At 38.6% G+C, this 25222-nt stretch overlaps 3 protein-coding genes and 1 pseudogene across 3 annotated transcripts in view; 2 read left to right on the plus strand and 2 right to left on the minus strand.

The window, feature by feature from the left end:
- Positions 1-25222, plus strand: part of LOC147302806 (protein NLRC3-like) — a 341154-nt gene that overhangs the window by 136612 nt on the left and 179320 nt on the right. The window lies entirely within an intron of this gene.
- The window catches only part of LOC147302807 (NACHT, LRR and PYD domains-containing protein 12-like), a 291268-nt gene that overhangs the window by 133053 nt on the left and 132993 nt on the right, over positions 1-25222 (plus strand). The gene's annotated exons all lie outside the window — the stretch shown is intronic.
- Positions 9222-12301, minus strand: LOC147302813 (uncharacterized; annotated as a pseudogene).
- On the minus strand, positions 13429-15603 carry LOC147302814 (uncharacterized). Its single transcript, XM_086282124.1, has 6 exons — positions 15557-15603; positions 15189-15417; positions 14255-14420; positions 14087-14169; positions 13740-13919; positions 13429-13491 (listed from the first exon to the last, which is right to left on the minus strand). Exons 1-6 carry the CDS (start codon positions 15586-15588, stop codon positions 13429-13431), a joined length of 753 nt encoding a protein of 250 aa, XP_086138250.1. The 5' UTR covers positions 15589-15603.

The following is a 25222-nucleotide window of genomic DNA, read 5'->3' on the forward strand; positions in this document are numbered from 1 at the left end:
GGTCCAAGTGTGAACTGAACTTCAGGTAAGAAGTTATGACCTGCAGTCTCTCTGGGTCAGATATAAACCAAGTTTAGGTGGAGTTTATTTTCATTATTCTGACTTTTTCCGTACTGCGTGCTAGCTAGCATGACGGAGTTATTATACAGCTGGGTGGTGCTATGAAGTTAATGATGTTGAACTTTATTTTGTTCATAAGTTATTAGAATTGCCAACCGTCTCATCTGGTATTCAGAGAAAATATTACGCGTTTCTTATTGAGGTGAAAGGGAACAGTTTGTCCCGTAATTCAGCTACAATGAAAAAGGCACAAAGCTGGAGTTATTCTGTGTCTTTGCTGCACAGCTGCCTCTTCTTCTCTCATTCTCTCCCCCTCCCTCTCCCGTTTCTACTTCAATCATGAAAACTGATCAATGATCAGCTGATCGGCTCTCTTGTTTGTTTATCGCTCACTTTGCATCAGAAAGAGGAAACCAGCGGATGTCGCGCTAAACAACAGCAGCATGTTTAAGCTTGATCAGCTGTTGTTAGAATTTATTTAATATTAATTTCTAGTATCAGCTGATGTTTGCTGGAGCCACAGCTGCAAAAAAGCTGCTGGTCATGATGTCGGTTTGGTTATGTGATGAGAGGGAAACATGAAGATGAAACCAGGAGATGTCCTTACTGAATCATCAGAGCTGAACAGTGATGGAGAAACAGGTTTACCTTTTAGGTGACATGAATGAGTTGAAGTTATGAACTGTTTCTGAGAGACAAATAACACCAGGATCCTTTTTTAGGTAGCTGACAGCTGGTAACTGTGCAGGTGCAGATCTAGCAAAGTGTTGCCAGGGGGGCCAGGTAGGGCATTAAAGGGGGGCACAAAGAAATACTTTTCTTTCTTATTCTCTTTTAAAGTGTCTCGCTTTTAATAAATAATTATCTGAGTCTTACAACAAACGATTGATAGATTGATGCATATACACCATCAGAACAGTGTACATCACTGTCACAACAGTGTTTGTTTTCATTCAAAGGCTTTATGATTTTTCCTATAATGGTGGGCCGGTCTCTAGTCAAAATGCCCGGGCCAATTTTCTGTCCCAGTCCAGCATGCAGCTCATCTGCAGTCTGGTGTTACCTACATCTTCCTATTCAGAAGGCAGAATTTCCGAGTTCTGAGTACAATCGAAAGCACCACGACTGCAGTTTTTGTGTTGGAAAAGGCGCACATGATGCTGTGACGTAGGCTAGAATCATGGCAGCAGTCAATGACGGTCCATGCGTGGGATTTCTCTCATGGAAATATGCACATTATCTTTTCCTTTCTATTGGTAGGTGGCACAGTGCACTTGTGGCAAGTAAGCAAGCTAGAAGACTGGCAAAGTTATGGAAGCAACACATTAACAAGAGAATTCTGAGTAAAACCAAAGTTACTTTCCCTAGTAACTAGTTACTTTGAAAGTAACGAGTAACTTGAAGTAACTGAGTTACTTTTGAGAGAAGTAACTAGTAATGTAACTAAGTTACTATTTTAAAGTAACTTACCCAACACTGGGTGTATTTCCTTTGTTGCTGAGATTTATTGATAAAAACAGTACAAAAAAACCAACCATTTGTACACATATTTACAAATAATAATAAAAAGTGAGTGAGTACATTTCAACATTTTCAGCAATCACTCACAATCCTGGCACTGCCATGGTATCTGTAGTCTGCATTTACCACATGTGTATCTGTAGCAGTGAACACATCGCACAGTGGCATGATTGTTCTTGCATTTGTGTTTGACCTGATACATGGCTCTTTTTCCAGGGCTCGGTGTGGAGGGTTGTGTCCGAAGCAACTGTTCTTTTCTTGCCTTCTTCCCAGCTACATGAGAGTGAGCCAGCTCTCTTGCAAGCTCCACCAGGAAGTCCACCCGTCTTTCCTTCGTCCCGGTGCTCCATAGGATAATTCTAAAAAATGCTTTAGTTCCTCACATTTTAATGCAACCCACTGAATTAAAGCTGAAACTACATCTGAGTTGTATCATTTCAAATTCATTGTTGTAATTTACAGAACCAAAGTTAGAGAAAGTTGTTTCTGTCCAAAGTCTTATAGACATAACCAGAGATGGGCAGTAACACGTTACTGTAATCCGATTACTTTTTTCGAGTAAAAAGTAACTAAGTAACTAAGTAATTAATTACTTTGAAAATAAGTAATCAGTAAAGTAACGGGATTACTCTTTTGGGGAAGTAATCAGTAATTACTTACTGATTACTTTTTTCAAGTAACTTGACCAACACTGGACATAACTGTATGATTTTCAATGATTTCAAGGACAGCTGAAGATAAAAAGTATTCAACAAGGAGAGACCAGGAATTAGTGACGTGCAGAGTTTGAATAAGAAGCTGTAATTAGACTGAATGCAAGACGAGAGCAAAGCCATGGCAACTGCAGGAAGTGGAGCAGGACCTGCGTGTGTCCATGAAGCTCGATGTTTTTGTGCACAGATCACATGCAGTCTGAAATGTTGTGCAGTCCAGACTGTATATTTTGCTGAGTGAAATACAAAAGCTTCCTTCATGGATGGAAAAGAAACTGTTTCAGTGTCAAATGAAACACTTTCTGTTGATTTCAACTCCCAGAACTGAGTTCAGCTGAGCTCCACGGTGCAACAATTAGACTCCACTATGTTTTCTCTGCTTTGTAACAGCAACAGGCTGTTTAGGGCAAGATTTGCTAAAAGGCTCAAAACAGCGCTTACAGACATGGTTCGTTTTTTGGGCCAATTACAAAAGTTCTGCTGTTTTCTAAACACAGGAGATGTGAGTTCAAATCTATAAAACACAAATATAAGACATGCTTATTTGTATTAAATATCTGGATAATGATCTGTAGATGTTAAAAACATTAATAACACAGTTTGAATGTCCAGAATTGGGTCTTCATCAGGGTCACAAAAATCTTTGAGATTCTGTCTCTGACACACAATCCTGTCGCTGCGCTCGATTTGTAAACACTAACAGCTCTTTGACTCCAGAACCCAGTTTGTGTTGGTGCGAGGCATTAGTGGATCTCTCTCTTAGAGTAGAGTTAGAGTTACTACAGTTTCTTAGGAAACTGAAGAAGGCCCATCTCCCTCCTCCAGATTCCCGTGCAAATGTCAGACAATTCAAAATCCTGTTTGACTTTATAAAGGAGACACAAATGTGCAACAATCTTGACAGAGTGCCACAGTGTCACAGACAGTTGCACTGCCTTTGATGAGAAACACTGAGTGATAGTAAAACTAAACAATCACTGCAACACACTGATACAGGAGAAGTTGTGATTGTTCTTTTCATTTGTCCTGTTGTGTAGTTTGGCTGTAGTGTGCCCCCCACCCACCCCCCTTTCAAGAAGCCAGCTGTATGATCGTCCACATTAAGAGAAGGAGTTAAAAGTGGGAGTCAAAACCTCCAACTTAAAGTGGAACATTAATGTCACACAAATGCAGACACAGACTCAGTGCCATTTTTATATTGTTAGATTCAGAGATTTTATTGAAGTTCTCAGTTATATTAGGGACATACAGAATGCTTTCTAATGGAATAAGAGGAGAGAGTGAAGCAACTGTGCCACCCTAAGGACCATGGAGTGGGATTAATGATGAGTTGTGCTCATTTGATACCAACTAATGTGTGTTGGGTGCATTGTGAGCGCCGTCCAGGAGCGAACCAAACCCCAAGACTGGCAATTGGGACATTGAATGTCACCTCTCTGGTGGGGAAGGAGGCTGAGTTAGTGCGTGAGGTTGAGAGGAACCGGTTAGATATAGTCAGGCTCACCTCAACACACGGCTTGGGCTCTGGAACCAGCCTCCTGGAGAGGGGCTGGACTCTGTCTCAGTCTGGAGTTGCCCCTGGTGAGAGGCGGCGGCCTGGGGTGGGTATCCTGGTGTCCCTTCAGCTTGCTGCCTGTATGTTGGGGTTTCTCCCAGTGGATGAGAGGGTTTGTTATCTGTGCCTCCGGGTTGGGGTTCAGAGTACCCAGCCTTCTTGGAGTCCCTGGGTGGGACACTGGAGGGTCCTACTGGGAGACTTAAATGCTCATGTGGGCAACAACAGTGAAAGCTGGAGGGGCGTGATTGGGAGGAATGGACCCCAGGACCTGAACCCAAGTGGTGTTTTGTTATTGAACTTCTGTGCAAACCACAGCTTGGCCATAACGAACACCATGTTCGAACATAAGAGTGTCCATAAGTGCACGTGGCACCAGGACACTCTAGGCCACAGGTTGGTGATTTGTTGAGTCTTCTCAGTTTGTGCTAAATCATTGAGTTGATTCTCAGTACTGTTCATTAGAGTTCCTGACCTGTTCTTTCCTGTACCTAGATTTCCTGGACGCGTCCCTGACCCTGTGTGGATTGCCTGTTGCTGGATTGGCATGAGAGTGTAACTGTGTGAGGGTGAGTGGCTGAAGAGGAGTGAGCGTGCGAGCCTGGAAGAGGTGAGTGTAACACAGACGATGCGACGAGGAGCACAGGCAGACAGGAGGGGACACAGCTGGAACTAATGGGCATAACGAGACACAAACCTACAAAGTAAAACAGGAAACTCACAGGCTGTTTCACAATACCAACTTGGGGACACGAACAGAACACAGAGGAAAGACACAGGTAGGGACAATAGAAACACTAAACACACAACTCAAACCCTAAGAACAAATACAAAACAGCAGAAACTGGAAAATAATACCAACAAACTCAAAACACTGGGTCAATGACTCAGGACCACGACAGATCTGCCCTGTTTCACACTTAACACTTTGTGCCCACAGAAATTGGGCGCACCCACAGAAACGCAAAGCAGGAGATGAAGCATCGCTGAATATATGTCCAAACCAACTTCATTCTAAGCCAAAGACTAGAAAATATGGTGAAGCATATTTTACATGTAGTTGTTTTTTCCTGTGTAATAATATTCAACATTGCTATCAATACCTACCTCGGCACTTGTGCAGGTGAAACCAAAGGGAAGATAATCACACCGTGACGCCTCTGCCTTTGTAAATGGAGGGACAGTAACTGCATGTGTGTATGTAAGCGTGTAAAACCTGCAGATAGTCAGATTAACAGTATTTTGTCTCTATCTGCCATTCTGCAATTCATCTCATGTAAAAAATAATGCGCGCACGTGACGTGAAAAAAAGGCACATATCTTTGACGTTGCGTGACCAACTCTGTATTCCTCGTCTACACGTAAACGCAAAAAAGGAGTTTTAAAAAAATCTCAGTTTTCGGTGATTCAAAACGCCGTTTACATGTGGATGAACAACAGGTTCTCACTCCCAACTCGTCAAACGTGTGACGCATGGTCAGGCTCCCTCTGCTTCACTTATGGACGCGCAGGGTACCCCCCTCGCGTCGGGAATTGACGTGAAGGGTCCTCCGATTGAAGAGATTGCCACGGAAGTGCCTGTTGTCGGTATATTTAGACATTTTCCAAATCACATTGTAGTGACGTATACAGAACACAACAAATTATATAATGTAAACAACTACCTGAAAAACAGGTAGAACGATACTTTTGTATCGTTTATTGCATTTACGGAGGGAGTGATGTATGCTGGGTAATGGCACAGCTAGCTACTGGGTGACTTTATTCACCCGCTTCGGCTGTTATCAGTCCATACAATGGGCGTTATTAGCACAAATCAGTCCCATAGATATGGGCCATCTCCTGCTAGATTGTTCAGAAGGTTGTTCTCATCCATCCAGATGGAGGATCACTAACAGGAGCGTGGAAGACTCCAGAATCCACTCTGGCTGGAATCCGGTGGATATGCAGTGTGTACAGGTAAAACCATTTAAACGGACAGCATTTATAGAATGACTATTAACCCTTTAGAGCCGATCGGAGCGGGAACGCTCTGTTATGCGTAACTATTTTTAAATCCCAGTAGCACTGCAACCACGTAAGCTAGCGCAAATATTTTTTTTGCATATGAAACCGGAGGAGTTGTACTTACATCTTATGCCATCAGCTTGTCCTAGGTCACGGTTTCCTTCCACATAAAGCTTTGCAAAAACTGCATAAAAAGCGCTTGCAGGAACAAAAACATAATATTCCAGAAACACGCTTTACCGATCCGATCAGCTGTCCATAACACTTCCTACGTTGGAATAGACGTCAGCGCGAACTTTTGCATTTCCGCCATTACCTGCCCGAAACCGGAAGTGACGTCATTTTCGCGGAAATGTAGTCTTTTTTGCGATCAGGGCCTCAGGGCCTATACTGGTCTTTTTAAAAGTTATCTTTGACTTTATGACTTTCTGTGTCGTTTCTGGGATGCTTAGGACTCATATTGCACTGCTGGAAATAGGTTATTTTGATGCATATGCTGCTTTTTTGCAAATTTGCAGTATAATATTTATTTTCGTTTTTCCTGCAGTGTATAAAAATTGGTGTATTTCAAAAATAAAACTACGAAGACACTCAAAATAAATTTCCTGTGGTGGGAAACTATTTTGTGCAACTTTTTTGTATTTACAGTTTTGAGGGATAAGCCTCTTAAATTTCTCTAACTACAAATATATGTTAAAAAATCAAAAACGATTTTCAATTTTTTTGTAGTTTATTGCACTTTTTTGCAATTTATGTAATTACTATGCACTTAATGAATACATATTATTAAAATCTGGGCTATAATGTTTGTATTGATGTATAGCAACTTGAAATGCTCCCAAAAATGGCTCCACAGCATGTAAAAATATAATATAAGCTCTGGCGGACTTGGTTCTATGGTAGGTCTTAAAGGGTTAAAAGTCAGCGAGTGTCAGTAATGTTAATGTGGTTATCTTAGTAATACACCGAGTGCTAATATAACAGCTTTAAGATGCATTTGTAGATATTATTACGTGTTTTACCGTCTTTATGGTGCTAGCTTAAAGTTACGGTGTAAACGTTAGCTTATATTAGAGTAAAGCTGTTACTGTTTAAACGATGTTAGCACAGAAATATTAGCTTCTGTCATGACTGATGAAGTTACTAGTTAATAAAGTTTTCAGTAAAGTGTTTAATCGCAGCCACAGACTGACAGCAAATATCTCGATTAGCTTCAGTGCATCTGTAATAAATATGTGCAAGTTTCAGTGCTTCGTTTAAACTGTATGATACTTACACTCACCCAGGGTCAGTGTAAAATACAATCCTAGCTGTGTGAACAAAGCCTGGCTCCTTTAATCCTGCATGACAAACCTCAGGATGCAGGTTATTATTACTCTTTCCTGCTGGCACACCTGTCACACCTGAGAGTCAGCTAGAAACGTACAGTGTAGTGTGCATCATGCAAAGACTGCCAGACTCTGTAATACTGCAAATGATCAGTGACTCAGGTTAACACTAAACTTTAAATGGCACCTCTGTGTCTCTGTGTGCTGAACATCTAGGATTGAGTCAGGCTGCATTACTGGTGTCAAGCCAGCCTCCAATTCGAGACTTGCAGTCAAGCCAGCCTCCAGTTTGTTTTTGCGTATTCAAAGTATTACGGGAATGGATGTGGAAACCGGATTTCAAAATAAAAGCCAACTTCGAGTGAATTAACAGATATGTTAAGAACATAATAACATATAATTTAGGCTTTTTTTTATTTTACAAACTCTAATGAACGATCTATATGACACAGCCTTGTACCCTAATTGTGCCCTGTCACTATCAAGGCCATCTTATTTTGGATTTCAAAGTAAAAGCCCTGTGAATCTTCATTTTTTCAATGACTTCATAATGCTCTTAAAAGCAAAAGTCGTATTTCCTTTTTTTTTTTTTTTTTGCCTGTCCCGTTTGGCTCTTTTTCATCAGAATTGTTGTCTAAAGGCAAAGAAAGATGCCCAACGGATTTACTTTACCAAACTGACCATCCCAGCCTTGCCGTAATGGTCCATTTGATTCACCTTTTATTGTTTATTTTATTTTCACTTACTGAATACGGGACAGACTTGAATGGAGGAAAGAAGGGGAGAAAGAAAGAGGGAAAGAGAAACAGCTGAGAAGAGGGACGGGGGAGAAGGGCAAAAGACAAAAACCAACAGAACGGGCAGAGAAAGAAAAAAAAATGCATATATCAATCACCTGGATCACCTGCTGAGAAAGAAAAAAGAAAGCAAGCAGAAGAGAACAAGAGTAATAGAATAAACAACATCACAATGATATATGGGAATATGACAGTAAATACTAAATGTTAAACATTATTGTGCAGCACATAAGATCAACAGAACACAGTGTGCTTTGAGGTAGGAGCCAAAAAGGGTGTAGTTTGTGGGTGTGATCACCCGTGTGTACACCTGTGAGCATGGGCGCGCTTGTTTTTTTAAAAGGTTCCTTCATGTAATGATCTGCTAGAGGGTGTGGGGGGGGCCACAGCCCCGTCCTCCAGGGCATGAAGCAGGTATGGAGGAGATCAAAACTCCAGACATCCAGAGGCCCCCAGAACACAAGAGACCAAGGAAGACTAACAGAGGGGCAGCCGCGCCACTGTCCCAGAAAGAGCTGAGGAGAGTCCCAGATGAGGGCTCACTCAGCAGCCGCGGAGCAGAAGCCAGGGGGGGTTGCAGTGACGCGCCCGTGAGCTCCGCCGGCAGCCAGCTGTGCCTGAGTGACCGATGCTCTAAAATGAAAAATTCTTGTTTCGACAGGGTAATTCCACTTTAGATCAACAGTATACAACCCCACAGTGATACCATATCAATATCAAGTCATTCTGATTTTGCTTTCAAAAACAAAAGCCCTTTCAAATTGTCCATAATTGACCTAACTTTCATTGATTTCAAAATGCTCTAAAATGGAAGATTCCTGTTTCCACAGGGTGATTCTACCTTAGATCAACAGTATACAGCCCCACAGTGATACCATATCAATATCAAGTCATTCTGATTATGCCTTCCAAAATAAAGGAGTTTTCAAATTGTCCATAATTGACCTACCTTTCAGTGATTTCAAAATGCTCTAAAATGGAAAATTCCTGTTTCCACAGGGTAATTCCACTTTAGACCAACAGTATACAGCCCCACAGTGATACCATATCAATATAAAGTCATTCTGATTTTATTTATTAAAATTTACTGAAGTGGATTTCTTGTCTTTACATATTAATGACACAATCTTTTCTTTGTATTTGTAATGTTATGAAATATAACTATTTTCATAAAAGTAACATAGGTAAATCTGTTTATCTTGGAAAACAAAACCCAGAAAACAGCTCAATACAAGGAGAGTAAATTGTAAATTCCAAAAGGTGCAGTCATGATAACATTAAAGGTGCTTTAAAGGTAAATGACAACATCACGGAAATGTGAATGAAATATGTATGAAAACGTTTCACCGTATTATGTTGCTCAAATTATCACTTTGGTGGAGACAACAGAGTACGTCTTCAAATATTTTGACACAAGCATCCAATAAGTCTGTGGTTTAACAGCACAGGAGACAATTCCACGCTTCTTCCTTTGCTTTTTTAAAGTCATTGTTGGTCATGTCAAGGCACTGTTCATGGTACCATCTTTGACAGTTGTCACATTGTATCTATTTAAAATTAAACAGACAAAGCAAAAAAAAAAAACATTTATACTCAAAGACTTTTACACATTTTTGAGAAATTCAAATACCCTCCAACTCACCCAGTTCATCATTGAAGGTCCTGATCCATGTGGCTTGGTCAGCGAACACATGGCACAGTTGCTGTTAGTGTCAAAAACTAAAATACAGGATCAAAACACATTAGATAGACATTTTTAATTGAAGGCCAATTCATGCATATGTTAAACTGTGTACTTAAAAATTTCTATCGATTAGACCACAGCATAAAGTGCCATTGTGCACTATAATAATACTACTAACAGAATAATACATTTCAATCTACACACGCACACATATACATTCAAAATACATATATATACACACACACACATTTTCTCTCTTATTCACCCCCAAACCAACCTGATGCTTGTAGTATCTCCACAGCCATCAATTTTCTTTACTCTGCCATTTTCTCTTTTGATGTTTTTAATTTCATGACGGGAAAATCTGGAAATACTTTCATCACTGCCCGTGACATCTACCGAGAAATACTCAAAATTTTAATTGTGAAAAAAAAAAAACAATTCTGCTCAATATAAAATTTCTGATGTTTATAATCTTGCATAAACAGTATGAAAAACAAAGAGCAATAAATAGATTTAAGTCTTTATGAACACCAGGTAACTTCTAACACTCAGTTGTTGAAATGGACATCGTGGATGAATAACTATGTGATATACCTTGTAAACATAGAGAACAAAATGGACAGGGTTAAAAATAACACTCCACTCTACAGTAAGGGCCAGAGCCATGTATATTCTTTTAAGCTGATGAATAACTGAAGTAGGGAACATCTCTAGTTACTAGTTATTAGATATAGTCTGCTTCCAATGTGTGGGCAGCTGACTTCTTTTAACATCTGTTGGGCAATACTCAGTACATTCTATAAAAATGTTGTGGAGAGTCGCAACCTGTGTTATGCTAGTGCCACAGAGACTCAATAAAGTGAGTCCACAGGGTGGCCCTACAGTCTCGTAAGGTGCTGTCAGAGATGTGGATGTTTTCCAAGTTAACCACAATGCTGGACAATACATACCACCTGCATCATGATGTGCTAGCCATTCACCAGAGCGTGCTCAGTGAGAGAATGAGATTACTGATAATGCACCATTATGACACAGGAAATAATTCCCTACGGTGACTTGCTCTCTTTAAAGTATAAGTACTATCTGCAATCGCTGTGCAGCCTTAATATTTGCAAATCCTAAAAAGAGTATGTCACAAAATCTGCATGACTTAGGGCACCAAAGTATTAACCATATACTTAATTTGTGCAGTATACTGTGAAATTTAGAATTAAGATGTATTCATATCTATTACAGCTACTGTTATGGATGTGGATATTCTTCTGACCATGGCATGATGGCATGGCAAACAAGTAAGAAATTATATACAAATGTATATTATCATCACTTACCATCACCACTAATACTCCACAGCTGAAGCCATCCTTCTGCACTGGATGGGTCAAGACACCTCCCTTCCATTTAATGTCGACCCATTCTGTTTTTGCGTGGCGGGTTCTCCTCATTTTTAAGTAATCACCGCACATTATTACAAAGCAGAATACAATTTGGTATATGTCATATTTCCTAATTTAAAAAAAAAGATATTTTACAGAATTAAAGAGAATTTTATTTATTTTTTATTTATTTATTTTTTGGCCTGTCTCGTTTGGCTCTTTTGCCATCAGAATTATTGTCTTAATAATTTGTTCACCTGATAATTTTTATAATAACCGTACTGATTTATTTTGCAAATGAGACCTGGCCAAGAGGATGCCAACAGAGAAACACGCATTGTGGGGCCAGGTACAAAAAGCTTCTACAAAAATGCAGTTGTAGTAAACTAACTTGTAAAGCCTATTTGCATATAACAAAATGTGTTGAAGCCTAAGTACCTGAATTTACGTGCAGCGAGTTTAGAGTCTTCCTCCTCTGATGAACTTGGGGCAGGATCAAGGAGATAAACAGTGTGATTCACTGCATTGATGAATTGTAGCAAAGATAAATCATTAAAACAATATTAATATATCGTCATTAAAAAAATACACAGGCTTTAAAGTTATAATCTTGTTGCTTACCAGAAACTTCCAGTGTACATTTTTAATGTTAACAAACGTGACAATGGCCTGCTACTGATCGAAGTTTACCTGTCAGAAAACATTTATGTATTTCTTACAGTTTGTGGAATTCTATTAGCATTCAATCAGTAATTCTTTCTAAATGTATTTGAACATAATTATATGGACATTGGACAGTCATCTTACGTTCCGCAAGCTTTGGCGAGAAAGCTGTGTCCGATCACCAAAGAAAATCAAGCCCGCTGTGTAATGGTTCATAATGTAGATCCCCTTTTGCTCCTTTTTTGCCAGACAATGAAAAAGCCCTTCAATTACCTACGTAAAGAATTTTCATAAACACAAAGCTATGTAATTTATATAATTTAAATTGTGTTAATGATAAATAATTACATGATAATGTCCTTTTAATTGAATTACATTACACAGTCGAATTATTGTGGTTATGAGTGCTTAAATTAATCATTGATATACCTCGCCTGTTAGCCACAGGTGTGGTCGAAGGGTTCGCAAATCACTGTGGCGGATAATTATGGACGTACCATGGTTTGTTGAGGGAAGCACAGAAACCACAACCTCTGTGTCTCTTTTCTTCCACAAAGACAGGACCTCCTCATTAAAGAAAAACACACTTAACATACGATCTTACCAGCTATTGGACATGATTTTGTTATTTCTAACAAAGGTTTATGGACTGTTATTAACAATATGTCTTTGGAAAATTCATTCAAAATGTATCACTCCAAGTCTTGAATGGTAAATGAACTGGTTCTTATAAAGCGCTTTTCTACTCTTCTGAGCACTCAAAGCGATTTACACAACTTGTGCATTCACCCAAGCAGATTTTTCTAAGTGTGTTCTAAGTAACATTCACACACAATCGATGGATGCACTGGAGAGCAATTTATGGTTAGTATCTTGGATTTTTGGTATGCAGACTAGGAGAAGCCAGTAATCAAACCAGCAACCTTCAAATCAGTAGATGACCTGCTCTACCACCTGAGCTACAGCCACCCTTGAGCACTGGTAACTATATAAACTCAAAGCTGTAATGGCAACACTTGCAAAGTTAATTTTCCCATACTCTAACTATGTTCCCGAATGCTTTTTCCCATTCAGTTTCTACTGAGGAAAAAATATTTATTTATTTAGTTATTCCCAAAATTTACCATGTAATCACTGCATTCATTTTGAATTTTGGTGCCTCCCACTTAACACTAGGAGTCCCAGGCTTCTACCGTTCTACCTTTAAAAGCCGGAGAGCAGTCAAATGCTGGAAGTGGAAGATATGTATATTAGGTTGTTACCTAGGAATTCTGGAGGGAGGGGAGTGGGGGTGTGTCAGTTAAGGTTACAACTAGTCAACCAAAATCCTGGATATTCACATCGAATGAGTTGAACATGAATATCAACATGTAAATAAATAAGATTTGCCCTTCATACACGTGTCCATGACTGATTACTGTGTCATGGAAAGGATCTTCTATGGAAAAAGAAGGCATTACTATTACTTTGATGAATCCTTTATGTTAGCAGTTGTCAATCCTACCTGGAATTCTGGAGTTTCCAAGGTAACATCCTCAACTCTACCAGTCTGCACAGGGGAACTCGGGGCCATAGAGGAAGCAACCTATATAAATATCGTGTACAAGAAATACAAAAAATGTTATGCAAAATATTGGTCTTTATATATGAACGATAAATTTGCGCAACATTTTATACCATCTTTGAAGATCTCCTGAAAGGAAATGGCTTGCGGAGTACTGTTACATATCTCCTCTTCTTTTTTGGCGACGTTCCTTCCATTTTTCTTCGTCCACTCTAAATTTCTGAACCAAAAATATGAGTCATTGAACATTGTTTAGGAATTACAAGTGAAATGCTGTGACAACATTTTCCTTAATTTACAATAAACCAAAACACACAAAAATGTCCAGTAAGACACACAGGTGCAACCAAGCTATAACATCACAACGTGGGGCACCTCAATATCCCACCACATCAAGAAGACTTTTTTTTAATGTTCCATTTTGAAACGGCAAAGCATTGATGGACATCAGCCAGTCATTTTGCAAACCTTTCTTTGAAGCATTCTTTTTGAGTCTTCGTACTCCTTCAGCAGCGCTGTGTGACTGATTTGATACTGGACAACAAAGTCATCCAGCCTGGTGAGCCTTCCCGAATGTAGACGGATATGTTTCAGATCCCACTGGCTCTTCTCCATTATCCCCTGCGTTTTATTATTCTCAGTAATATTCTGAAAAATCAAATTAAGAAATCATTAAATGTGATTTTTTTTTAAAGATACACATTGTTGTTGTGTGCAATGTTGTATGATCTGCAATACAGATGACTCCTCTGGACCCGCCGTTTCTCAATCACACCACACAAATATGTATATATACTAAAAATCATGTGTCTTACTTGTCTCTTGATCTTTCTTAAGGCATTGTATTTGTTGTGGTACTGCTCATACATTTTCCCAGTGCCATGTCTTCCAAGGTCACCTTTGGATTTTGAAGATTAGAATAATATTGATGTGTGTAATTTCATTTTATAAACTAATTACTTGTCTACTTTAAAATGGCTTACCTAACATTATTGCAGACCATAATCCAGAAAAAGGAAGAAGATATTTGCTGATGTGCTCCATGAGCCCCTTGCTGTAGTAAGGGTTTGCCTCACCATCCATCTCCAATGATGTGTTGGAAATGAGCTTCTTAAAATGTCTCCCAAAGAGGTTGTTTCCCTTGACTCCCTAGCCAACAGACAAAACAGAATAATTATGTGATTTGAACATTGTGTGCACTCGTCTTTCATATCTATAATCTAAAAACCCAACATTATGTTGTATAAAACATTTAAAATTACTTGTGACTTGTGATTATTATAGAATAGAATAGAATAGAATAGAATTCAACTTTATTGTCATTGCACATGCACAGGTACAGGGCAACGAAATGCAGTTTGCATCCATCCAGAAGTGCTTTAGTGATATAGATATATTACAATATATATTAGCAATAATATAGATATGTGAGTATATTACAGAAATGGGTCTATTATGGTATGTTATAATGTACACGGTATGAAGTATGTTGTGAATATTCTATAACTATAAGTATGTACAGGCTGTAGTGAGTACAAGCTATGTACAGGATATGAACAGGATATAAATATGAAAAACTATACAGAATATGAAATAAATAACTTTACAGAATCTGGGATATACAGCTATACAGAAATGGGAACTATGCAAGTTGTAAACAGTTGTAGGATTAAAGATTATCGAATGTACAGAATGATTATTTACACAGAGCTATACAGTAGTGCAGTTAAGATAAGTGAGGGTGTAGATAGTTTCTACAGAGGCTATATAAAGTGCTAGTGGTTGTGAGTGGTGGTTCAGTCCATGTTATTATTGTGTTTGAGGGTACAGTTATTATGCTATTCCAAAGTATTTAAAAAGATATATAAGAGGCAAAAGTTTAGCCTTTAGTTTTAATAAAAATTGACTTCAGTTTACCTTCAGGTCCTCATCAGCTTTTGAGTTTCTGTCATTGCCATCAACATCAACATTGGCTTTCTGCATCAACAACTGAAGGTTGTGAAAATGTTTTTCGACATTCTCACCACTACACGGACTCCCAAAAACAACTGCAGCACTTTGAACCATGTCAGTGAGGTCTTTTAAGGAAGTTGCAGTAGTGAAGACTCCAAAAGTGTGCATTGCAAGATGGTAGTTCTTTGGTGCACTGCAGTTAAAGAAAAAATTGTCTTTAAGTGTTTCCAAAACAGTAATAATGTTTTCCCAAATTGAAAAATGAAATGCCATGTCACATGTCACAATAAAAAACAAACAAGTGAATACCGTATTAAAAGGACTACACTTACTACTTTTTACAGATCTCCTTGGCATTCTTCATAACATGACTAAGGCATCTGTGAAGAATTGGAACCTCGAAGTCTTCCTTGTTTCCTTTCCCCGAAGCGATGTTATAATAATGATTTATTGTGTCAGAGAGATTTTTTTTGCAAAAGCTAAACAGATAGCTTGCATTAGGACCATAGATCCATCACACATAAGCATTAAAGGTGAACGCATGGCTTTGCGCCCAAAGGCCCTTGCAACATCAGTCAGAAATGCTTCCAAAAAATATGTAACTGAGGCAGTGGTATGGTCACATGTTAATATGTAGCCACTGGTAGGGGAGAGGATGTTTTCCGTGGATTTCTTACTACAAGTTCGTAAACATAGAAAGGAGGCGAACCCTTTCTTTTTTTCATGATACTTCCTGTAGCATCCAAATAAAGTATGTCCTCCCGACAGCGGCTCTGGAAAATCTCAATGCTCCTGGAAGACCATAAAAAAACACCTTTTGGATGTAACATCACTTTCTGCAATACATCCTCTGGGTTGTTCTTCTTGTTTGCCACCATTAACTGGAGACTCATAATCTCATTATGATGAAGACGACTTTTCTTTTGGATTTCCAAGGCTATGTTTCTCAACACTTGAGGAGTTGGAACTTCATCTCTACAGCCCGATTGCACAACATCATCATCCATTTTGCTCATTGTTTCCAGATACATGGCTCTAGGTAATTGCTTTTCCAATTCATGGCCAATTTTATCTCTCTTATGAGCTCTTACAGGTCTTCTTCTTAGTTCATAGTGGTTGTGCACACACTCGAGACCTTGAAAATTGACTTTTGCCTTTAGATCGTCTTCATTATCTACAGTGACAGTGACAGTGACTGGACAATCCTCAAAACTGCAGTAACCCAGACACCAGAAGAAAGGGCCCTTTCTTACTGAGTCCAAAGCCTTGACTCTGTGCCTTTTGAAGGCAAAGGAACAATATGGAAACACTGTCCGTATTCCGTCTGAAATCAGATTTGTCCACTGTAGTCCCTTGTATCCTCTTTGGGATCTCTTATTTTTTATATTAGTCCATTCTTTCCTTTTCAGGAAAAAAAAATTTGTTGCAAGTGGGACCCTGATTCTTATGAATCCATCATCAGATGAGTTGCTGTTAGGCTAAAAAAGAGGAAAAATTTATTTTGTGAGAAAACATTTTGTCCATGTTACATAACTACCGTAATATCAGTAAATATACCTGAAATACTTGTGTATTTTAAGTATATTAACAACCAGTGTTTCTAATGTCAGAATATATAGCAAAAATTCATGTTGAGAAGTGTCATGAAATATAAATTTCATTCTATGTTACAACATTTGATAAAATTCTTTATTTAATTGTATATTGTGTTTTTAAAAATATTTTTTATGTAATATAAAGTGGTCATTTAAACAATGATCCTAGCGCCAATCATAACTTATGTGAAAGCATTTTTAATGACTGACCTGCTCAGGAGACAGCTGTCCATCCTCCTGCAAGGAGATGTCCGGTGACAGAGAAGCGGCAGCTGATAGTTCTTCTGGTTGCTATTACATGAGTTGAGAGGTGTAACTTTAGTGTAATTACATGGAAGTGTTAAGGAGAAATTATGATAGTACAGACAGACTGACCTGCGCAGGAGACAGCTGTCCATCTTCCTGCGAGGAGATGTCCGGTGACAGAGAAGCGGCAGCTGATAGTTCTTCCTGTTGAAAATGACATTACCCGTAACAATATTAATTTTAGGGATAATTTCAACAGTAACACATTGACTAAAATTTGGTATACCAACATATTTGATATCAAACACATAGAATTTTATTTATGGAACCTGCTCTGGTGGCTTTTGTCCATTATCTGAATCCCCTTTGACTGGTATAGACAAGTTCTGTAGAGAACAGGCATACATTTTTAATAAATTTGATTTTAACTAAATAATTTAATACAATATATTTTTTTTTAAAAATAAGTGAAAAGAACTAACCTGACGAAATGCATCACAAATTCTGTAGCGGTTATTTTGATTATTCTGAATACCAAGTGTCAGGCAAACTTGACCCCAGGGGCCTTCTTTATGAAGTGCATGGTCCTCCAGTTGGATGCCATGTTTTTTCAGCTGTTCCACAGTTTCAATAATTTCATTGATTGTAATCGTTTTATTTTTGTTCTAAAACAGAAGATATAGCATTTTCAGTTTTATTTTTCGTGGAAAATGTATATGAAAGAAAAGAAGAAAAAAATACATACCCCAAATAAGCAGAAGCGGTAGACTCTAAGTGTAAAAAAGAAATCATTACATTGTCATTTATATCATTGAAATCATAACATTTTATAAAGAATATGTATAATATTCTCAATGAATTGAGAACAATTTTAAATCGGTGCCACTAATTACAAAACTATCAACTTTGTTTCTATTCAAGTACTATTTGAACATGTTTTTGTGAAATGCAATGCCCCTGAAGAAAATGTGCAGCACTTGATGTTAAAAAGCCATTGCCTGTTAGCAACAGATGTGCCTGTTATAGAACACGTGTTAATTAATTTCTGCCGTATGCTACAACTTTGCCTGAGTCCTGTGCGCAAATCTTTTTTTGTTTTTGCTCATAGCGAAGCCTGTTATCGAAAAAATATGGTGAAATAAATGTAATTTTAAGTGTTACACATAAGAAAAAAGACATTTTTACAATCAGAAATAAACTAGCTAATATCTTAGGCTAGGCTACAAGTAGGGATGGGTATCGTTTAGGTTTTATCCGATACCGGTGCCAAATCGGTACTTTTGAAACGGTGCCGGTGCTCAAACGGTGCTCAAACCGGTGCTTAAAGAATGGAGAACACAAAATTGGTCCAAAAACCTCTCATGTTCAGCTGGTTTTTTGTAAAAAGATAACAATGTTAGCCTTTTCTACAGCTATGGGGCATATATGGTATCACTCTTGGCTGGAAGCAGTGCTTAAACAATGGAAAAAACACAAACTTTGTCCAAAAACCTCTCATGTTTAGCTGTTTTCCACTTTTTCTTTGGTCATTTTAGCCTTTTTGTCCAGGGTGAAGGGAGTATCTGCCATCAAACAAGAAGACAGCCGCATGTAGCTATGATGATGTTTGCTAGTTCACCTTACGTGCATTAATGTAATAACGTGGTTAGCCTACTCAAAGTAAATTACACAGGAACAACATTAAGCTACTCACGCAGAGAAGAACGGCTGCTGCTGCATCATCATCCTCATCATTTCTGCTACACTGGCAGGGCTAGGGGCCAGGACTCTACTCTTTGGGTTTTTGGGGATGTTGCTAAATCCGGGTCCGATAACAGGCACCACACCCGCAGTAGATGCGCTCGGTGTGAGGTCTCGCAGCAAGCTATCAAATACGGCGCATTTCTCGGCTTTTAAAAAAAACGCTATGCGTCGCCAGGTGTTTCATCAGATTCGAGGTGTTACCTCCTTTGACAGTATCACAGTATCAACTTAAAGCACTTGTTGCAGGCTGCTGAGTTTGCATATTTTGCTGTGAAGTACAGCCAGACTTTTGACCGCTTCGTCTTGGGCATTTTTAATCTGTAGCTCTGCTCTAAAAGAACGTACGTACCTGGACCCGCCTACTATCCTCAGAAACATAAAATGATTGGCTAGAAGTGTATCACAGCTCAGGAAAAAAAAGCACCGAAATAAAGCACTGAAATGTGCGCTGCTTTTCGGTCTGGTTACTACCGTTTATGACACCGGTACCCATCCCTAGCTACAAGACTTGATTACTCAATTACATGTAATTGGAGATGAACTACTTTGTTAGCAAATTTTAAAAGTTAATATTTAAAGTTTATACTTAAAAAACGAACTCACCCCTTCTCCTTCTTCTGCATTTTTTCTGCACAAGACTTTTATGTTCAAAATGACATGTTTTCACCTCTAGCTTTTGGAATGTCGACAGAGTCAGACACTCAAAGCTCGCATGTCCAGTAGTGGGCGGTATAGGCTCTCCAACAGATTTTGTTTTTTTCAAGTGGACCATTATGGCTTTGCAATATTGCTCCACTTGATTAAAATTTTAAAATATCTCTATTTATTCAATCATTTTATTGTAAAATTTAAATTTGCAGTTATTATCAAAGGAATACACATAAGTGGTTGATAGGAAATATTAAGACTTAGACAAGAGACGTTCAAAAGATGGGGAAAAACAGAGGGGATGTGGGACGGTGACACAAGACAGTAAATTCCATTGGATTACCTACTGGAAGAAAAAAACAGAAAAGAAAACAAGCAAAAATATAACACAATACACAACAGCAAGTATCACATCCACAACCTAGATAAGTATAAGTAACAGTAGAGAATAAATATTGGTGTCAGCACGGCCCCTGCCAAGAAACATTACCATCTACATGTATTTAAAATTGAGACGTGGGCACCGGCAACTTAGGAGAGGTTGAATACACAGACCATCCCTTGGACGCCATTCAGCATGCCCAGCACAAGTGATGTTGATGTATAGATTGTGGAATAAAATTGAGGTACAGGTGGTCGGAAGGGGACACAGCAGGAATGTCTCACACCCACCTCAGTGAAACAACTGTACGCCAAAGCCCTGCATGTGTGGCGGTGTGATGGAGTGGGGATGAGGAGGGGAGGGAAGTGAAGGCAAAGTACTCTCTCGTGGGGCCAGGTCCCCCGCTGACCCAAGTAGGCACCCCTGGAAGCCACAAAGGCCCATCCGGACGGGGGCCTACATTAGCACCACCACCAAGCCCCACGGAGCCTTGGGTGGTGGGCGCACATCGTAACCCACCACAGAGGAAAATACATCCACCCAAACATTCAATAATCTCTCTGACTGCATAAGACGAAAGACACCACAGCTGAGTTTATTGTCCACCTCTGTACTAATTTTAAAGTTAACTATTGTCTTTTTTTTGTGGGTTTTAAATGTGGTGAATACTTGACAAACAAAGTAAAAAGAAAAAACCAAAAAGACAATTATAAATTAAAGGGCCTTGGAGATGTCATTCAAACTAACACCATTGCACATCAAAACATAAATGTGAGTAACAGAAAGAATAAAAAAACATTTCAGAATAATTCTAAGGTGGAATTACCCTGTGGAAACAGGAACTTTCCATTTTAGAGCATTTTGAAATCACTAAAAGTTAGGTCAATTATGGACAATTTGAAAGGGCTTTTATTTTTGAAAGCAAAATCAGAATTACTTGATATTGATATGGTATCACTGTGGGGTTGTATACTGTTGATCTAAAGTGGAATTACCCTGTGGAAACAAGAATTTTTCATTTTAGAGCATTTTGAATCATTAGAAGATTAAGTCAAATATCGGCAATTTCAAAGGGCCATTACTATGAAAAGCAAAATCAGACTGACTTGATATTGATATGGTATCACTGTGAAAAAGACTGCGGTTGGAAAGTGTTGATACAAAGTTCAAATAGTATTTGGAAATACGACTTTTGCTTTTCAGAGCATTATGAAGTCATTGAAAGAGTAGTTCAAAAATGAAGATTCACAGGGCTTTTACTTTGAAATCCAAACTAAGATGGCCTTGATAGTGACAGGGCACAATTAGGGTACAAGGCTGTGTCATATAGATCGTTCATTAGAGTTTGTAAAATAAAATAAAAAAGCCTAAATTATATGTTATTATGTTCTTAACATATCTGTTAATTGTTAATTAGATGCATTTTTTTTCTTTTTCTGCCCATTCTGTTGGTTTTTGTTTTTTTGCCCTTCTCCCCCGTCCCTCTTCTCAGCTGTTTCTCTTTCCCTCTTTCTTTCTCCCCTTCTTTCCCCCAGTCAAGTCTGTCCCGTATTCAGCAAGTGAAAATAAAATAAACAATAAAAGGTGAATCAAATGGACCATTACGGCAAGGCTGGGATGGTCAGTTTGGTAAAGTAAATCCGTTGGGCATCTTTCTTTGCCTTTAGACAACAATTCTGATGGCAAAAGAGCCAAACGAGACAGGCACAAAAAAAAAAAAAAAAAAAAAAAAAAAAAAAAAAAAGAAATGAGACTTTCCTGTCAGAGGTCATTTTTTAAAAAATGAGGTGAATCAACCATGAAAACCATGAATCAACATGTGAACATGAGCTGATGCTGCTGAAGTGAAGTAAAGTTACAGAGGTTGCTGCACTGACTGTGGGACTTTAATGTGTTAAAAGCAGGTTGAAGACGGCTCAGAAACATTTGAAGATTAAAATTTAGCATTATGGCTGCTGGTGGTTTGTAAAGCCTCTACTCAGCTGTATTTTTGTTACTAATTTATGTTTGTTGTTGTTTAACACAGATTTCAGAAGAGCAAATATGCTTAATAGTTTAACTAGATTTCAATTGTCAGTGTGGGACTGCTGAGTCACCGGAAGAACTCATTTCATTCATTCTCCACATGATGTTCATATACAGAAATGTTTCACAGGAACTGATTTCTCCCAAAGGGTGAACTAGTGTGATTCCATAGATTACCTCTGTATGAATGTACTTCTTAAATGAAGGCAAGTGTTTGTCCTTTTCTGTTCCTCAGGTACAGTACATGATATCAAGGGCAGGCGGTCAACACTGGGGGAAGACAAGAAGCAGACGTACTTCCAAGAAGGAGCTGCAGTGAGGTCAGAGGTCAGAATTTAACAGCTCAGGTTTATATTTTAGAGGTTATAAAAAATCAAAATGTATTTATAAAGAAACCTTTAAATAATAGTCATAATTATGCTTATTATAAGAAATATCAAACATTTAAGTGGATTTTCTGTTACACATATTGTGTTAGCCCTGCAATAAACTGGCAGCCTGTCTTTGTCCTGTATCAGCTGGGATAGGCTTCATCCTCCCGCAACCCTGAATTGGATACATTGTATTCCAATTATGTAATCTGATCATTTACAAACTGAAGGTATCTAATCAAAATGTAAGTAATAATTATAAAATGGGAAAGCAGAAATAAGTGTGACATAAATGTAAATGTGTGAGCTGACATAGAGGACAGCTACATGCAGTCTGAAAAACCTCCTGTTAAAGGAGGAACCAGTTAGAAGCTGTTTTCAAAGTAGCTGAGCAGATTTCATCTCAAGTAAGCGATTAAGTGTTTGTTCGTTTGTTCTGCCACTTAAAGAGCATTTAAGGACGTCGTTTGAGTGTCCAGTTGAATTAATTCTACTGGCTCTCATGGTCATTTGTTATTATAGACATATTTTTCATGTTCATCCAGCTATTTAGTAAATTCTATCTATTTAGTAATATCCGTCAGCTATAAAATGTAATATAAATATAAAAATATCTAAATATCTCCTGTCCTTTATGTTTTAATGATGTAAGTCTGTTATCGTGTTACATTAGCGTTCCTCACATATCAATGAGATGCTGTACAGTACAATCCTACTGACACAGCAGAAGGATAACGACGGCTATTCAACATCGTTACACGACACATTCGAGCTGCATGACGCAGACAAAGTGACTAAATCATCTTTTTTGTGGTTTATTGTCTTCAAACCAGCAGACAAAGCTGATGGCAGAAGATGTCAGAGAAGAACTTCAGGCCGTGGACTGAAAAGGTATTTTTTTCTTGTTATCAAAAGACATTTGGAGTGGCAGCTTCTACAAGTGGTTGTGCTGAAGTAAAGCTTACAGTCTAAGAAATCTCAGTGTTGATATTCAGCACAAAGAGAAAAGAGCCACCAAAAAGCTGTCAGCCACAGATGTGCTATAAGAGTTAGAAACTCTACTTATGGAGAAACTTTCTAAGTCTAACAGGGGACAGGTACTCCTGCCCAAATAACATGATATAACCCCACATACAGCCCAGCCATAAAGTGAACCAAGCCATTTAGTTAAAGACAGCATGGGACCAAATGCATGTAACCAGCCTGCATCAACCTGGCATTTCTTCCTCCTGAATTAAATGAATGAATGGATGAAAGTTAAATGACTACAAACCTAAAGCCACTAGTTCCCACACTGGAGCTCCCTGACACTGTGTGTTAACCGTATTTATCTTGAATCAACAGTTGTAACAGGCTAAGATACGTGAGACACTGCATTGAATTTGTTCCTGTCTTAATGATTTCAGCTGACTGGTTTCAGCTCAGATGTTCTGCTTTTTCCTTTCAGTAGATCAAAGCAGCTCGTGCTCCTTCTGCTTCCAATTTAGAAGAAGAAGAAGAAGGCGAAGGCTTCAGCGAAGTGGCGTTCATGGTCTCAGTGAACAGTCACGGTCACACACTGCATGTGGTTTTAAAAGCAACATGTCTGTTCACCACAACAATGGAGATGTGTAATATTAGTGCAGCTACGGTTTGTTCTTGAACATCAGTTCTGTTTTCTACTTTGATCACTTAGACCAAAAAAGTGTTGTTTTCAGATTCTTTCTTTTACATCTATAAAGCACCTGCTCATTTTTTATTACAATTAGTTTCACATGAATGTTAGTGTTTCCTTTATGATCTTTTAATGCTTACACTACACTGTACACGTCTACATTAGAGACATTTCTGTTTCCTGTTTCTGTTGACTCAGAGTTGTGAAATGTTCTTTTATTTGATGCACAATATGAAGTTCATAATTTTCTTACAAATAAAACTCTAATGACAAACATGAACAGCTGTGCTTATTTCTGAGACATGAGTTTTTGAATGTGTTCATATTTAGACAGTGTGCATCTGTCTGCTGAAACTGTGATGTGAACCTGAGGTGATGGTCAACAGAAGGCAAATATACATCAATATAAAACAATATTGAAGTAATGTCTTTACCCTCTGCAGCATGTGGACGCTGTGCACGCAATCACCTTATTCACTGTAGTAAACATGCACCGCTAGCTCACGTGACTGACTGTCTCCATGGTTACATCGTATATTATTAGCTATGTAAACAGCTTCCAAAGATACCGCCATAGCTCTCTGCAGCTGTAACACTTTCACACTTTGCAAATCATTTCATGTTTTTGATCGTTATGAAGACAGAATGTGTTTTTAAGGTCATGCTAGGCGGTTGCTATGGTGGTTGCTGTGGACTTGGGTGGACCGCGTCCGATTCCTGTTATTAGCTGTCCGCCACAGGAAGGCTGCGTTCCATTTACAAGTAGTGACAGTCTGCCGCAACTCGAACTCAAACCCCGCTTTGTTCTTTAATTATAGGCCTTTTATAGCCGTTCATGACACGCACACACACACATAAAGCACTTTGCCTCACCATGAGAATGCAAGTTTACCTAACCTAACCTTAAAGTATCTGATATAGGATAGAAAAATGAAGCAACCAGAGATTTAATGATGAAGACTCTGGGTTCTGTAGTTCACGTTTTACAGTCCTGAATGACTCTTTGAATATGATTTATTGAAGAGGAGTTTAGAATGCACTTTACATTTAGACTGTTGCTGTTTCATTTTTTACATTGTTGCCGTGTTATGTCATGAATAAGGTTCACCTGCTGGGGGTTTGATGGATCAGCTGGACAATACAGTCAAAGACAGACTTCATTCATCATATGCAAGAATCCTAGTTGGATTTTTGTTGTCACTCATGTTTTTGAACCAAATATTGAAAACAATTCTGGCAGACTGGATACCTGGTCAGGTGTACATTACCTTGTACTCAAGCATCCCAGGACAGAGCCCTGCCCCACCATGAGCCTGGGTGGATACGTGGTTATT

This window comes from Aulonocara sp. 'chitande type north' Nkhata Bay, linkage group LG23 (assembly GCF_057382095.1).
Source record: "Aulonocara sp. 'chitande type north' Nkhata Bay isolate Kocher_YH1m ecotype deep benthic linkage group LG23, A_spYH_male_GT1.1, whole genome shotgun sequence".
In the NCBI taxonomy this organism is placed as follows: domain Eukaryota; kingdom Metazoa; phylum Chordata; class Actinopteri; order Cichliformes; family Cichlidae; genus Aulonocara; species Aulonocara sp. 'chitande type north' Nkhata Bay.